The sequence below is a fragment of the Bufo gargarizans genome, chromosome 6 (assembly GCF_014858855.1).
Source record: "Bufo gargarizans isolate SCDJY-AF-19 chromosome 6, ASM1485885v1, whole genome shotgun sequence".
NCBI classification, from domain to species: Eukaryota; Metazoa; Chordata; class Amphibia; order Anura; family Bufonidae; genus Bufo; species Bufo gargarizans.
In genome coordinates this window covers 290,207,192-290,223,178 of record NC_058085.1, presented here as the reverse complement: position 1 = coordinate 290,223,178, position 15,987 = coordinate 290,207,192, and the positions used below count along the sequence as shown (strand labels likewise).

The 15,987-nt window shown below is 44.3% G+C and overlaps 1 protein-coding gene across 1 annotated transcript in view; it reads left to right on the top strand.

The window, feature by feature from the left end:
* PLPP4 (phospholipid phosphatase 4) overlaps positions 1–13,108 on the top strand; it is a 109,207-nt gene extending 96,099 nt beyond the window's left edge. The window contains exons 4-5 of the mRNA XM_044299653.1: positions 9,443–9,506; positions 12,976–13,108. Coding sequence (XP_044155588.1) covers positions 9,443–9,506; positions 12,976–13,108 — 197 coding nt within the window. The remainder of the gene's footprint in view (positions 1–9,442; positions 9,507–12,975) is intronic.
* Positions 13,109–15,987: the final 2,879 nt, after the last annotated feature.

Below are 15,987 nucleotides of genomic sequence, written 5' to 3'. Positions count from 1 at the left end.
CTGTGAGGTTTTACGCAACGTTGAGGAATCAACACAGATGGTGAGTGGCGATAATGCTATTATCAGTGTAACCATCCCACTTCTGTGTCTACTGAAACGCTCGCTGCTCACAATTAAGGCGGACGCTTTGCATGTGGAAGAGGTGGATACGGGGGAAGACAGTACACAGGGTGATAGCCAGACCACCCTTAGTTCATCCTCTCAGCGCAAATTGGATGATGAGGAGGAGGAGGAGAAGGAGACGGTTGCCTCCACTACAGAGGGTAGTACCCATGGAAGAGGAGGTAGCGTATATTAAGACTTAACGTTTAATAAGTTTACAAGTAAAATAAATGGACAAACACATAAATCAAAAAAGTGTGCACACCAAAAACGTGTCACAAACAACACACACATAAATCGTCACAGTAGGCAACCACAAGACTATGGCTAAACCCATGTGAACAGGGTAACACTGTATTCCACCGCAGGTATAAATTCCACAGAAATATAATATAAACGGGAACAGTCTTACCAGTGGGTGACGCTCATCTGGGTATGGTGGCGCAATCCCCAGAGTCCGTGTTACCTGGTAGAGCAGCGTCCAAGCGAGGATCACTATCCCTACACACCCCTGCCAGGCCTATAGAGCCCTATAGCCCGGCTAAAGGTTGCACGACCGGGGGCTGATCCTACAGTGATGGATTACCAAAATTACCCTAACTAGGGGTACACAGTAAATACATTTATGGTCATGCGCAAGATCCCTACGCGTTTCGTCAATTAATTAGAGTCCCAGACTCATCAGGGGATCAGGGGACAGCATGGGAGGGAGTGTATCCTCATCAGCTGATGTCACATACAGACAATCCCCATGCTAATGGGTAAGATGTTGCAGCAATAACCTAGAACTTAAAAGGGGGACCTAGTGAGGGCTCCTGAGCAGCGTGTCGCTAAAGTGAAACAGGCCCTGTTCCCAGATAATGGGGGTCCCTTGGTCCTGGTCAAAGCAGAAAAAGGGGGGGCAACGTATGGCGCTTCCCTGTGCACGTGTGGCGGCAGTCGGCTTGTATCGCCGTCCACACTTTAAATGTGCGTCCTAATGCGCGCTAGCCCCGCCCCCCTGGGGCGTGGAAACATGTGACATCACCATCACATGATCGGCCTAACCAGGGGGGGGCGTGTAAGGGGGCGCGGCTAGCCCTGACGTGCTGATGATGCCGTGTTGGGAACGGCTACAGGGCACGTCACAGAGAAGGGGCGGTTACTCCAGCAGGAGTGTGCACAGCCCAACGGGCAGAAGAGAGGACTCTAGAGGCTGGATAATACCTACGAGCGGTAGCAAATCCAAAGATAGGTTGAGGTTAGAGGTCTGTTGTACACAGAGTATATATAAGAATAGATGAAAACTGACAGAATCGCCGATCTGACAGCGGTACACAAGTACATCAAGAGTATATAGGCAAAGAGGAGGCATTAGTTTAATTCATCCGCAGAATGAATGATTATGTATAAAGCCAGTATAACAAAAACGTATTGATCAAGTACTGTGTTGTATGGTGAGCATGGAGGGGGGGGGAGAGAAGGAATATATATATATATATATATATCGATCAGATAAAGCATCCAAAACTCAGCTGTTCATTGAGTCCATTTGGGCTGGGGGTATTTAGTTTGTATATCCACCAGGTCTCCCTCTGCAGGATGCGTTTATCCCAGTCCCCTCCCCTAGGGGGTCTGGTGATTACTTCAATGCCCTTAAATTTAAGGACACTTCTCTGGCCTTGGTGGCACTCGTTTACATGTCTTGCCACTGATGTGTCCCTTTTGTTGCGGATATCGTTCAAGTGTTCCCCAATACGGCGGCGAAACTCTCTCTTTGTTTTGCCGACGTATTGGGTACCACACTCACATATAATTTGGTACACCAATCCAGACGTACGGCAATTGATGAAACCATTTATGTGATGATTGTACCTATTGTCACGATCAGAAAACAGCTTACCAGTTTGTATAGCGTTGCAGAAGCTACAACTGCCACACCTATAGCAGCCCTTCACAGGACCACCCAGCCAAGTCTTCTGGCTAGGAGCCCCTACGAAGTGGCTATGCACCAAGCGGTCTCTCAAGTTCCTACCCCTCCTGTAAGTAATGGATGGGTAGGGCATGAGTACGTCCCCCAAATCCGGGTCCATTAGGAGGGTCTCCCAGTGTTTCGCTATAGTGCTTCGGACCTGACCAGCTGCCGTGTCAAATGTACCAATCACTCTCATGGTGTTAGCGGTTTTTCTCTCTGGGTGATTGGTACCATGGAGCAAGTCAATGCGTTCTCGAGCCCGTGCTTTCTGGAAGGCAATGCGCAGAACCTTATCAGGGTAGCCCCGTTCACGGAACCTACTGCGTAGGTCGCCTGCCTGTTTGATAAATTCTGTATCGTTTGAACAATTACGTCTAAGGCGCAGATATTGCCCAGTGGGGATGCCTCTTTTAAGGGGACCTGGATGGTTGCTCTCCCACTTTAACAAAGAGTTGGTGGATGTCGGCTTACGGTAAACGCAGGTCTCTAGTTGCCCCGACACACCTTTATGGATTGTGATGTCCAAAAATGGCAGATGGTCCCTTTCAATAACTGACGTAAACCGCAGATTTATCTGGTTATCATTAAGGCCAGCCACAAATTCCTTGAATGACCGTTCAGGTCCGCTCCAGATGACAAAAATGTCATCTATGAAGCGTGACCACATTACCACGTTATTGAGGCCGATCATGGGTGGGTCACTGAACACCATGGTTTCCTCCCACCAACCCAGGAGCAGATTTGCGTACGATGGCGCACAGGAACTGCCCATCGCAGTACCCCTGAGCTGGTGGAAGTACGTGCCATTAAAAAGAAAACAGTTGCGTGTTAATACGAACTGAAGGAGTTCAATGATGAGGTCGTTATGCCTCAAGAACTGTTGGCCCCTTGCTCTCAAAAAATGACTGATGGCTGAAATGCCTGCTTCATGGGGTATTGAGGAGTATAGGGCCTCGACATCAATTGATGCGAGGAACCAATTGTCCTCTATTGAGATACCCTCAAGTTTAGTCAGAAGGTCACTGGTGTCCCTGATGTAGGAAGGGAGACTTTCGACAAATGGTCTTAGCAGTTGATCTATATAGATTCCACAGTTTTGTGATAAACTACCTACCCCAGACACAATGGGGCGCCCTTTCAAGGTTGACCCCCCCTTGTGTATCTTGGGTAGGCAGTAAAATGTAGCCATCACCGGAAATAGAGGATATAAAAAATCAAACTCATTCTGGCTAATAAGATGGTCAAGTTTTGCTTTCAGCAGAATCTCATAGAGCTCTGATCTATATTGCGTAGTGGGATCCAGAGGGATAGATTCATAATTACTCCCATCTTTCAGGATAGTGAGACACATGGAGCCATCAGTCATTTTTTGAGAGCAAGGGGCCAACAGTTCTTGAGGCATAACGACCTCATCATTGAACTCCTTCAGTTCGTATTAACACGCAACTGTTTTCTTTTTAATGGCACGTACTTCCACCAGCTCAGGGGTACTGCGATGGGCAGTTCCTGTGCGCCATCGTACGCAAATCTGCTCCTGGGTTGGTGGGAGGAAACCATGGTGTTCAGTGACCCACCCATGATCGGCCTCAATAACGTGGTAATGTGGTCACGCTTCATAGATGACATTTTTGTCATCTGGAGCGGACCTGAACGGTCATTCAAGGAATTTGTGGCTGGCCTTAATGATAACCAGATAAATCTGCGGTTTACGTCAGTTATTGAAAGGGACCATCTGCCATTTTTGGACATCACAATCCATAAAGGTGTGTCGGGGCAACTAGAGACCTGCGTTTACCGTAAGCCGACATCCACCAACTCTTTGTTAAAGTGGGAGAGCAACCATCCAGGTCCCCTTAAAAGAGGCATCCCCACTGGGCAATATCTGCGCCTTAGACGTAATTGTTCAAACGATACAGAATTTATCAAACAGGCAGGCGACCTACGCAGTAGGTTCCGTGAACGGGGCTACCCTGATAAGGTTCTGCGCATTGCCTTCCAGAAAGCACGGGCTCGAGAACGCATTGACTTGCTCCATGGTACCAATCACCCAGAGAGAAAAACCGCTAACACCATGAGAGTGATTGGTACATTTGACACGGCAGCTGGTCAGGTCCGAAGCACTATAGCGAAACACTGGGAGACCCTCCTAATGGACCCGGATTTGGGGGACGTACTCATGCCCTACCCATCCATTACTTACAGGAGGGGTAGGAACTTGAGAGACCGCTTGGTGCATAGCCACTTCGTAGGGGCTCCTAGCCAGAAGACTTGGCTGGGTGGTCCTGTGAAGGGCTGCTATAGGTGTGGCAGTTGTAGCTTCTGCAACGCTATACAAACTGGTAAGCTGTTTTCTGATCGTGACAATAGGTACAATCATCACATAAATGGTTTCATCAATTGCCGTACGTCTGGATTGGTGTACCAAATTATATGTGAGTGTGGTACCCAATACGTCGGCAAAACAAAGAGAGAGTTTCGCCGCCGTATTGGGGAACACTTGAACGATATCCGCAACAAAAGGGACACATCAGTGGCAAGACATGTAAACGAGTGCCACCAAGGCCAGAGAAGTGTCCTTAAATTTAAGGGCATTGAAGTAATCACCAGACCCCCTAGGGGAGGGGACTGGGATAAACGCATCCTGCAGAGGGAGACCTGGTGGATATACAAACTAAATACCCCCAGCCCAAATGGACTCAATGAACAGCTGAGTTTTGGATGCTTTATCTGATCGATATATATATATATATATTCCTTCTCTCCCCCCCCCTCCATGCTCACCATACAACACAGTACTTGATCAATACGTTTTTGTTATACTGGCTTTATACATAATCATTCATTCTGCGGATGAATTAAACTAATGCCTCCTCTTTGCCTATATACTCTTGATGTACTTGTGTACCGCTGTCAGATCGGCGATTCTGTCAGTTTTCATCTATTCTTATATATACTCTGTGTACAACAGACCTCTAACCTCAACCTATCTTTGGATTTGCTACCGCTCGTAGGTATTATCCAGCCTCTAGAGTCCTCTCTTCTGCCCGTTGGGCTGTGCACACTCCTGCTGGAGTAACCGCCCCTTCTCTGTGACGTGCCCTGTAGCCGTTCCCAACACGGCATCATCAGCACGTCAGGGCTAGCCGCGCCCCCTTACACGCCCCCCCCTGGTTAGGCCGATCATGTGATGGTGATGTCACATGTTTCCACGCCCCAGGGGGGCGGGGCTAGCGCGCATTAGGACGCACATTTAAAGTGTGGACGGCGATACAAGCCGACTGCCGCCACACGTGCACAGGGAAGCGCCATACGTTGCCCCCCCTTTTTCTGCTTTGACCAGGACCAAGGGACCCCCATTATCTGGGAACAGGGCCTGTTTCACTTTAGCGACACGCTGCTCAGGAGCCCTCACTAGGTCCCCCTTTTAAGTTCTAGGTTATTGCTGCAACATCTTACCCATTAGCATGGGGATTGTCTGTATGTGACATCAGCTGATGAGGATACACTCCCTCCCATGCTGTCCCCTGATCCCCTGATGAGTCTGGGACTCTAATTAATTGACGAAACGCGTAGGGATCTTGCGCATGACCATAAATGTATTTACTGTGTACCCCTAGTTAGGGTAATTTTGGTAATCCATCACTGTAGGATCAGCCCCCGGTCGTGCAACCTTTAGCCGGGCTATAGGGCTCTATAGGCCTGGCAGGGGTGTGTAGGGATAGTGATCCTCGCTTGGACGCTGCTCTACCAGGTAACACGGACTCTGGGGATTGCGCCACCATACCCAGATGAGCGTCACCCACTGGTAAGACTGTTCCCGTTTATATTATATTTCTGTGGAATTTATACCTGCGGTGGAATACAGTGTTACCCTGTTCACATGGGTTTAGCCATAGTCTTGTGGTTGCCTACTGTGACGATTTATGTGTGTGTTGTTTGTGACACGTTTTTGGTGTGCACACTTTTTTGATTTATGTGTTTGTCCATTTATTTTACTTGTAAACTTATTAAACGTTAAGTCTTAATATACGCTACCTCCTCTTCTATACATATCCATAACCGTGGTAGCTAGCGAGCTTTATTTATTTACCCTCGCTGGTTGGGCATTTTTCATATATTAGTACCCATGGAAGTTTTATTCCATCTGTTAAGCGTGGATGGGTAGAAGGAGGAAGAGGATGGGGAGATTGAGAGTCATCCTCCTGATGAGGACAGCAAAGTCTTGTCTGTTGGGACTCTGGCACACATGGCTGACTGTATGTTATGCTGCCTTTCCCATGACCCTCGCGTTGTATGCATTTTGGCCAACACCGATTACCCCCGTCACAAAGAGAACTTCTCATCTCTCATTCCTGTGGTGGAGAGGACTAGCAAAATTGTGCAATACCAAAAGGTCCTTGTGGAAAACTTGCTCCAAAATTTTCCAGCTGACAATGCTGGCTGCAGAGTATGAAGTTCCTCTGGGAGGAGGGGATACAAGGGAAACACACAGCAGTTCCAACAGAGGCAGGGCAACACTCTACAAGGCCTGGGACAGTTTTATGACTCCCTACCAGCACCCTCAACCTGATGCGTGGCCTAGTGTCACAGGGAGGGAAACATTTTGGAAGATGGTGAAGGAGTACGTAGCAGACCGTGTCATGTCCTCAGTGCCTTACAACTATTGGGTGTCCAAGCTGAACTCGTGGCACGAACTGGCGCTCTATGCCTTGGAGGCGCTGGCCCGCCTGCGTTTTATCAGAGCAGGTATTTAGTGCTGCTGGGGGCATAATAACTAATAAGCGCATCCGCCTGTCAACTGAAAATGATGACCGGTTGACTCTTATAAAAATAAACAAGGCCTGGATTGCCCCTGACTTCTGTACTCCACCAGAGGAAAGCGGATGAACATAAAGGCACGCTAAATGTGGCTTTTATGATGTATTGAATACACAGTATTCCCATGCACCCCTTCCACCACTAAAAAGGGTATATGATTCAATTTCCTTCCTTTTCTCGTCCTCGTCCTCTTCCATCATATCAACATGCTTATTAGGCTGCCCTCGCTCCTAATGTTTTAGATGGTCAGATCAGCAGCAGGCACTCACCCCTAATGTTTTTAGATGGTCAGCTCAGCAGCAGACCCAAACCCCTAATGTTTAAGATAGTCACATCAGCAGCAGGCCCTCGCCCCTAATGTTTTAGATGGTCAGATCAGCAGACCCTTGCTGCAATAGTTTTTGAGAGTCACCAGCAGGCCATCAATCATAATTTTTCACGGGTGTGCAGGATGCCCTCCTTTATGTGTAATACAGGGTGTATTGGAGTGCCCGTTCCTTGTAATTTTTGGCAGCCCTTTCACTTGATATACAAGTAAAACAATTTGACCTCTAAAATCGATTTTAAATTTGGTTTTGTGCTTATTATTGTCGGTCTGTAAAAGTGGCATACTACTCGGACAACATCGTTCCCAGCAGCAACCTGGGAGTCCAAGATGCAACCAGACATCCTCCCCATGCTGTTCCCAAACCATTTCAGTGGTGTTTCCATCAATTTCTGACCTTTTCCTGTAAACCAGACACCTTCCCCTCTTCAGAGCAGAGGGTGCCTGGTTTAAGACTCTGGTTCTCCCATTGACTTCCATTGTGCTCGGGTGGTCTGTAGAGCACCCGAGCATCCTGAGTTGTTCTACTCGAGCACCCAAGCACTTTGGTGCTCGATCAACACTACTTTTTAGCCTTTCTTAAAGGGAGTCTTTCACCTCATTTTCCACCAATATAACTAACAGCATTGTCCCACAGAAGATTGCAAATGCATTCCAAACATACTGATGTGCACTTTGTAAGTGCTTTTATTCTGCAGGCAAACAGCTCCCGCTGGGCGGGATTTGCTGTTCCAAGTGCCCAAAGCAAACCAGGCTTATGGCTCTATGTTGTACTGTTGTACCATTCCTTTATTATTTCTACTAGAAGTTATGAATGAATTCCTAACAGTCTTCAGTAAGGGTACAGAGGGGTGGTAACCAGTTGGGGGGGGGGGGGGGGTACCTGCACAGCCTCCCTCTATTCAATCAGTGCTCCCATTTTCAGACTGTGCAGGTACATACTCCCAACTGATTAACAACCCTATGTACCCTTACTGCAGACTGCTAGCAATTAATTCATAACTTCTAGCTAGTAGAATTAACATAGAGCCATAAGAATAGATGCTCCAGAATTGTTATTACATGGGGAATGCATAAAGCTATTAAAACAGGCATGTCAGGAGTGATGAAAGGTCCTCTTTAAGAAGAGGGGAGGGCTGCTTTAGCTGCTCATATCTTGGGATTAATAGCCGCTCCAAACTTTCAAACAATACCAGAATTACAGCATTATGTCCACTACGTTGGGAGATATAGCTGTTAGAAATCGAGTCGGGAGTGAAAGAAGTGAAACCTTTTTTTACTTTCACTTTCAGCTGCATTCACTGCCATCCAGATTTCTAGCAGCTATATATATTTTTTTAGCAATGTGAAACAGTTTTTTTTATTTTTTTTTTTTTTTTTTTTATTAAGTTTCCTCTTAAATTGTGTTTCTCACATTGATCTCAGTAAGAAAAAATAAGTTAAAACAAGACGATTAGGTTATGTTGTTTACTACTATATAAACTTAAAAAATTGGGATTTTTATACATCCTGTTCACTAATACTAGACTGTATGATAAAAAAATAATTTGAAACACCTCTTCCTGGAGACCCTCTGTATGTCTGTGATTTAGGTTTAGGGCTCCAGCAATGTCTGGAGTAATCTTTGGCAGAATTAAAGGGGTATTCTGGTAGAGTAACATAATTTGTTTAAAAACTGCATTAAGAGTGCAAGCTGTGACCCAACCAGAACCCATACCTATACATGTTACCAGAGCTTCAATTTACCTTGCAATCCATTTTTCTAGCTCCTATGTGAGCCTGTAACACACAGAGTATCATGGTGCCTGATCTTCCCTCACAGAACTACAATTCCCACACTCCCTAGCTTTCCTGCTGTGACTTTGTGCTTGTTCATGAGTGTTGATTGGCTGCCTGATATACAGTCCGGTCACGCCCCCTCTACTAGGGAATCAGCAGCACACTGACACTCCCTTTGTTTCATAAGACATTTAGCTAGAGAACTGATAGCAGCACACTGAGCATGCTCGACCTAACAAGGCTCAGAACTACAGGTCGATGCCATGGTAATTTATGCGGAAACACAGTGGGTAGCAGAGAAAGAAAACTACTTTTAGAACTACTGAACGGTAAATATGTGAAATTTACATTAGATTAGGTAATTATTGATGATGAATTAGTCTAAAACATAAGTTATATTTACGGTAACCGGAATACCCCTTAAACCTCTGTCTGTAACTTCTTTGCTGTCATTTCTCATTCAGCTGTCTCCCTGGCATTGGCACTGAATGGAGTTTGCACTAATACTATCAAACTCATAGTGGGAAGGTAGGTGCAATGAAAAAGATTATAAATGTTTGCAATAGAGACGTCTCTGTCATTCGGTACCATTTGTCATACAGTCCAATGCAAATGATGTTTGCCGGAGAATGCCTGCTCCTGCATGATCATAAAACAATCATTTTCTGGAAGTGAGAGTGTTCTGATCTCTGTGTAATGAATGTGCATATGAAATGCTTCCCACATCTCTGCATAATGTCTTCATTATTTTATATTGGTTTTCTTAGAAACTCACATGAAACTCTGTTTACTAAGAGTAAAAGTAACAACAGGGACCTTATATTTAGAATTGATTGGGAAGTATTCCTTTATTTAAGGGGTTGTGCAAAACATGGCGGCTTTCTTCTTTCTGTACAAGGGTTGTGTCGGGTTGTGCACTTCTATAAAGGGTCACTGGTGCTTTCAGAAAACTTTGGATCTGTTATAGGGACGTATCAAAAATTTTGATTGGTGGGGGTCTGAGCGCTGAGACCCCCACGATCTCTAGAATGAGGAGAGAGAAACGCTCACTTAGAGTGCCCTCTCTTCACTACAGAAAACGGGAGCGAGGCGGGCCCATAGACTTTCTAGTCGGTCTCTCTTCCTGTCCTGCAGCAAGGAGAGAGAATGTGCTAACCAAGCGCTTCTCTCCCCTGTTCTAGAGATGGGGGGCTCTCAGACCTCCACCCATTAAAACTTTTTCTATGTCCCTATAACATATCAAGAGTTTTCTGAAAGACAGTGACCCTTTAAATTTAATAGGGTTGAACTGTTCTAAAACACATAACCTGTAGACAGGGGTGACACTGTCCCCCCTCCTGACATGTCTGTTTTAGTAACTACTTGCATTCCCCATTTAATAACAAATCTGGTGCATTTATTTTGTGACTCTGTTGTGTAATTCCTCTATTATTCCTGTTAGAAGTTATGAATTAATTCTACAATGAATATCCAGATGGATGTTACCAGTTGGGGGGAGGGGGGTCACTGCACAGTCTGACATTATCCAATCAGTGCTTCCAGTGTTAGACTGTGCAGGGACACAAACCCAACTGGTAACACCCATCTGGACCAAACTGCTAGTACTGTATTCATAACTTCTCGCATGAATAATAAAGGAATGGAAAATCATAGTCATAAGAATAGATGTTCCAGAATTGCTATTACATGGGGAATGTAAGTAGTTACTAAAACAGACCTGTTTTTGAAACCCTATCTAATCCCTTTAAAGGGGCTCTGGCTCTCTCCCTTGCCTACACCCCCCTGTGATTAGTGCTGCTAATGGAGCCTATGAAGTTTTAAAAAGCCCAACTAAGGTTCCTGTCCACCATTTACAAAAATGTCCGCTTTGACAACTCATCCCACCATTTCTCTTATGACAACTGGTCCCGATATGGATGAAAATCACAATCATCTCGGCATTCTAGCATTATTGACCAGTTATTGACGTGGACCTAGATTTTGATAATTATTAATTATAACTGAATAGTGGATAACAGTGGGGCACTCTCGATAGCAATGAGAACAGTGGATTATAATGGTATATATAAAATGTTTTACTATACTAAAATATAAATAAATAGATAAGGCTACTTTCACACTTGCGTTCAGAGCGGATCCGTCTCAGACGGATCCGCTCATATAATGCAGACGGTGGCTCCGTTCAGTACAGATCCGTCTGCATTATATTGTTAAAATATTTCTAAGTGTGAAAATAGCCTCAGACGGATCCGTCCAGACTTTCAATGTAAAGTCAATGGGGGACGGATCCGTTTGAAGGTTGAGCCATAGTGTGTCATCTTCAAACGGGTCCGTCCCTATTGACTTACATTGTAAGTCTGGACGGATCCGCACGCCTCCGCACGGCCAGGCGGACACCTGAACGCTGCTGAGCGGAGGCTGAACGCTGCCAGACTGATGCATTCTGAGCGGATCCGCGTCCACTCAGAATGCATTAGTGCTGGACGGAAGCGTTCGGGTCCACTTGTGAGCCCCTTCAAACGGAGCTCACAAGCGGACACCCGAACGCTAGTGTGAAAGTAGCCTAAGTTGTCACAGCTGATTAAATAGTAGCAGCAATAGTGGTGGCATTAAGGCGTACTATAATAAGACAACAATACAAATAAAAATTATAGCAAAAAATGTAAAATATTATTCCATCAGTAGAATCAAAGTTGTGCTGGTGTCTTGCACCAAAAATGTATAAAATGCTCTAGGTATACTCAGATAATTTCCAGTTTTAAATTGTATCAACTGATCTCCGATCTAAAGTGCAAGTCAGCGCTAGTTATATTCAGAGCGGCGTCCCGCTGTTTTTTTAGAAAAGCGATCGCTTACTGATGCAAGACACATCGATCTTACCCGGAGGACTTCAATGGAATCGCCTACCCGGTGGAATCGCCTACCCTACCTCCTGTGTGTATCGGTGCTCCGGTCTCGAGGGCTGTTGGTCTTCAGAAGATCCCACGCCAACATCGGAAGTCCACATGGGTTCGCTGGAAGTGCAGATTTTCCCTTGTACAGCAGAGACCTCGTGCGGCTGGCATTATCAGATCGATAGAATAATAAATCCTGCTCCTCCTAAATCGATCAAAAGTTGTGTGTCTGTAATCCAATCGTGGGGGTTCGTAGCAAACGCGTTTCGGGGTTTAGGAAATTGACCCCTTCATCAGTGGTTAACGCCCACAATTGGATTACAGATTTCAGTTTAGGAGCGGGACGCCGCTCTGAATATAACTAGCGCTGACTTGCACTTTAGATCGGAGATCAGTTGATACAATTTAAAACTGGAAATTATCTGAGTATACCTAGAGCATTTTATACATTTTTGGTGCAAGACACCAGCACAACTTTGATTCTACTGATGGAATAATATTTTACATTTTTTGCTATAATTTTTATTTGTATTGTTGTCTTATTATAGTACGCCTTAATGCCACCACTATTGCTGCTACTATTTAATCAGCTGTGACAACTTATCTATTTATTTATATTTTAGTATAGTAATACATTTTATATATACCTCTATAATCCACTGTTCTCATTGCCATAGAGAGTGTCCCACTATTTATTTTCTCCTCTTTCAGATTGGGTGTTATCTGTTAGTGGGTGCACCTTGCGTTGTTCCGTAGTCACTCTTGTGCGACATATACCTGTTATTTATTAATTATAACTGCCCTATGGCAAAATGACAGGGACAAAAAAGAAGGTTGCCTGTATAAAGTGGCCAGGTACTATGCAAGAGAGGCTATCTTGGCACGTAGATAGGAATTATTTAACACTGGAAGCCTATAACTTTTTCGGACATCGTGCCATCCTAGCAGTAAATGTAGTCTGTACTGCTTGCATCTGCATCTTCTGCATAGTTTGCCCGACTGTTAAGGCATGGTACTATAGAACAAGCTTTATGGCACTGTGAGGATCTATGTTTTCAGGAAGACTGCTTGATGTCACATATTATTTTGTTGACCTTTTTTAGGCCCCGTCCTGATTTTTTTTATCGGTGTTTTCCTGATGGGGTATCAAATGAAGAAATGCACTGCACTGGAGATGCCAGCCTTGTGTCCGAGGGCAGAAAGAGTTTTCCCAGTATCCACTCTTCCTGTGAGTAATCTGAATCACGTTACATTATCCTCATCAGAGAAGGTAATTGAAAGGTCTATTGTCACCGGATCTGTAACACCATCTAATAGTAATCATACAGCATATAGTAAATGCCACCCTGAATACCAAGGCAGTAGTGTATTACATTTGTTCATTCAGCTGTTAAATTGGAATAAGTAATTTAGTCCCCCTAAAGTGTGCTGTGTAGGGACTGGTGGGCTTTGTTTGCTGAGCACTGCTACATTATGTTTGCTGTATGTTACAAATCTGTTGAATATGTGTAGAAAATGAATAGCCTGTATCATCTGTCAGGTTGTTTGCATAAATGGGTTTGTGCAGGATTATAAACAGGGGCCTCTCGCCCCCTTCTGTGCCAAATTCTCAATCCATGCCCTCCCTTCCAGACCTACATTTAAATACATATTGGAAAACATTACATACAGCTCTACAAAACATACAGGGTAATATAGCACCACATACCTCTTACATCTAGGGATGTCTTCTCTGATTTAGACATTCTCTTTCCTCATGTTCTCCATTTGAACCAGACCGCCTTGACTACTTCTTTTAGCCAAATCCGATCTCTGCAGACACCTTAGGCTCCTCACTTTCTATAATACTTCCCTTCCTGGTGTCCCAAAATTGTCATTCTGCTGCTACTCCCAATACTGAGCCCACTGTGCTCCCCAATGTCCACAAACACTATACTGCATAAGTAATAGTGCCAAACATAGAGTCCCCATAGCAATAGTGCTTCCAGATTGCCCTCAATGTTAATAGAGCCACTTACACAGGGGCGGATTGGCCTTAGACCTTACAGGGAAATTTCCCAGGGGGCCACCAGGGCACTCCTCATGTCCGGCCAGTGGAAGTTTTTGGGGATATATTTTGTGCTGGTGGGGATGTATTTTGTGTTGGTGGCAAGTATTTTGTGATGGGCTGTGGTATTTGGCTCTGTTGGGGTGGTATAATGTGCCACAATATGGTATTGCTTTCCCTGCTGTCCATCAATTTGGACCCAAGTACAAAATGAGGTCACTTTTAGTATTTCTTCTAGTGTCACGTTAAGTTCCCTTTCAGCCCCTGCACTTACAATACCCTCAATAGGGATAACGCTCTGCAAGAGTGCCCCCACTATAAATAAGGCCCACCTATAGTGCCCCCAGCAGTAATAAGTCCCCTCTATAGAGCACCCATATAAAGCCCACAGTAGTAATAAGACCACCTATAGTGTCCCCAGTAGTTATCATGTCCCCTATTTTTATAATGCCTCTTGTAGTAGCCCCAGTATTTATAAAACCTCTGAATGGAGGTAACCTGGGAGGATCAGAGGGCACCAGACATGTTAACGGTGCATACCTAGACTGGAGCTCACTTTACCCTTTCACTTTGAAGAGCTTAAGTGCATGACTATATTATGGTTCCATACAACCTCTAGAAAGCCAAAATATCTCTATGTCTGAAATTTCATTCTGCAGTAGAAATATTTTTTCTCAGAAGTCAGATTCGATATGAATTGTGCTGTGTTGTATGATATCGTATGCCAATATGGGTACTGTTTATAAGGGAGGATGTCTCCATCTCTAGTGCCTAGTGCGTGGATTTGTGTATAGCAGTTCACAGGTTTTGTATTGTGCATTTTCAAAAGGAGTGTAACAGTATGTGAGTGGTCTGAACATTTATCAACAAGAGACAACTTGAAGTTTTCATAGTTGTCTATTTGTGTACAGATAATAGTCTGTGCATCAAATTTATGAAAGTGGCACGCACCACTAAATTTAGCACAGGCAAACTATTGCATCCTAACTGATTTTTACCTGCCAATCTGGAGTGGAGTGCAATAGGGACAATTTTTTGGGAACTTTCCCTGTGATAAATAAGGGCAAAAACCAACATATGGTACTTCACAGGAACACTGCATTTCTGAAATTGACATAGCATGAGCGAAAAACATCTTTGGCCTGTCGCAAACTATTCATAATTTTGTCTGATAAGTAGAATGACAAAAAAGTCACAATTAACTCCAAAATAAAGACAAAATCAATTTGATAAATCTGGACCTTAGTTTTGCTACCACTCCCCAGAGGCACTAGAGTTTATTTGGAGAGCAGTGCCACTGGAAGAAAAGCTGCTGGCAGCTAAGATGAAAAATCCGTTCTTAAAGGTGTTATCTGACACCTTATCGAATAACAGAAAGCACTGGCAGGCCTATTTACAGAAATATAATGGGTTCTATGGTGTGTAAAATGGAATTTACTCTGGATCTAAGAACCAATGTTCCCTCTAAAGCAATGCAAAAAGTGACTTTGGCAGTAAGGAAATTGGGCGCCGTTCATTATTTTGAGTGATCCAAAATAATATTAAATAAATCTTGCCATATAGAATACAAATAAGTATCCATGGAGCAGCTTGATACACAGTACTATGTAAAGTCCAGACAAATAATTTTATTCTAGATCATTTATTGTGTCTGTACAACATCCTTGGTGACTGAGGGAAAGGATCAGTAGCCACCTCCCTGGTAATCTGGTGTAGTGAAGAGGTCTTTAGTAATATTTCTGGTTTAGAGCAGTGAAGGTATCAATGACAGCAGTGCTAATGATCTAGGGCAGAGATGGGGTTAATGTCAGCAACCCTGGTCGTCTACAGCAGGGAATGTTAAAGACTGTATCCCTAGTGGTATGGAGTGCTTAATAGGATCATGTGTATAAGCCTGGTGACCTAGGAAGAAAAGGAGTTTATGTTTATCCATAGTGGACTAGGGGGAGTTGTTTTAAAACGGGAGTTCAAAAGATTTGAAAATGAATAATCTTGTGCAGGCTAAGTGAATAAATATATTTACTAAGTGTGATTAAATATAAGGTAAAACAGACAAATCACATACAGT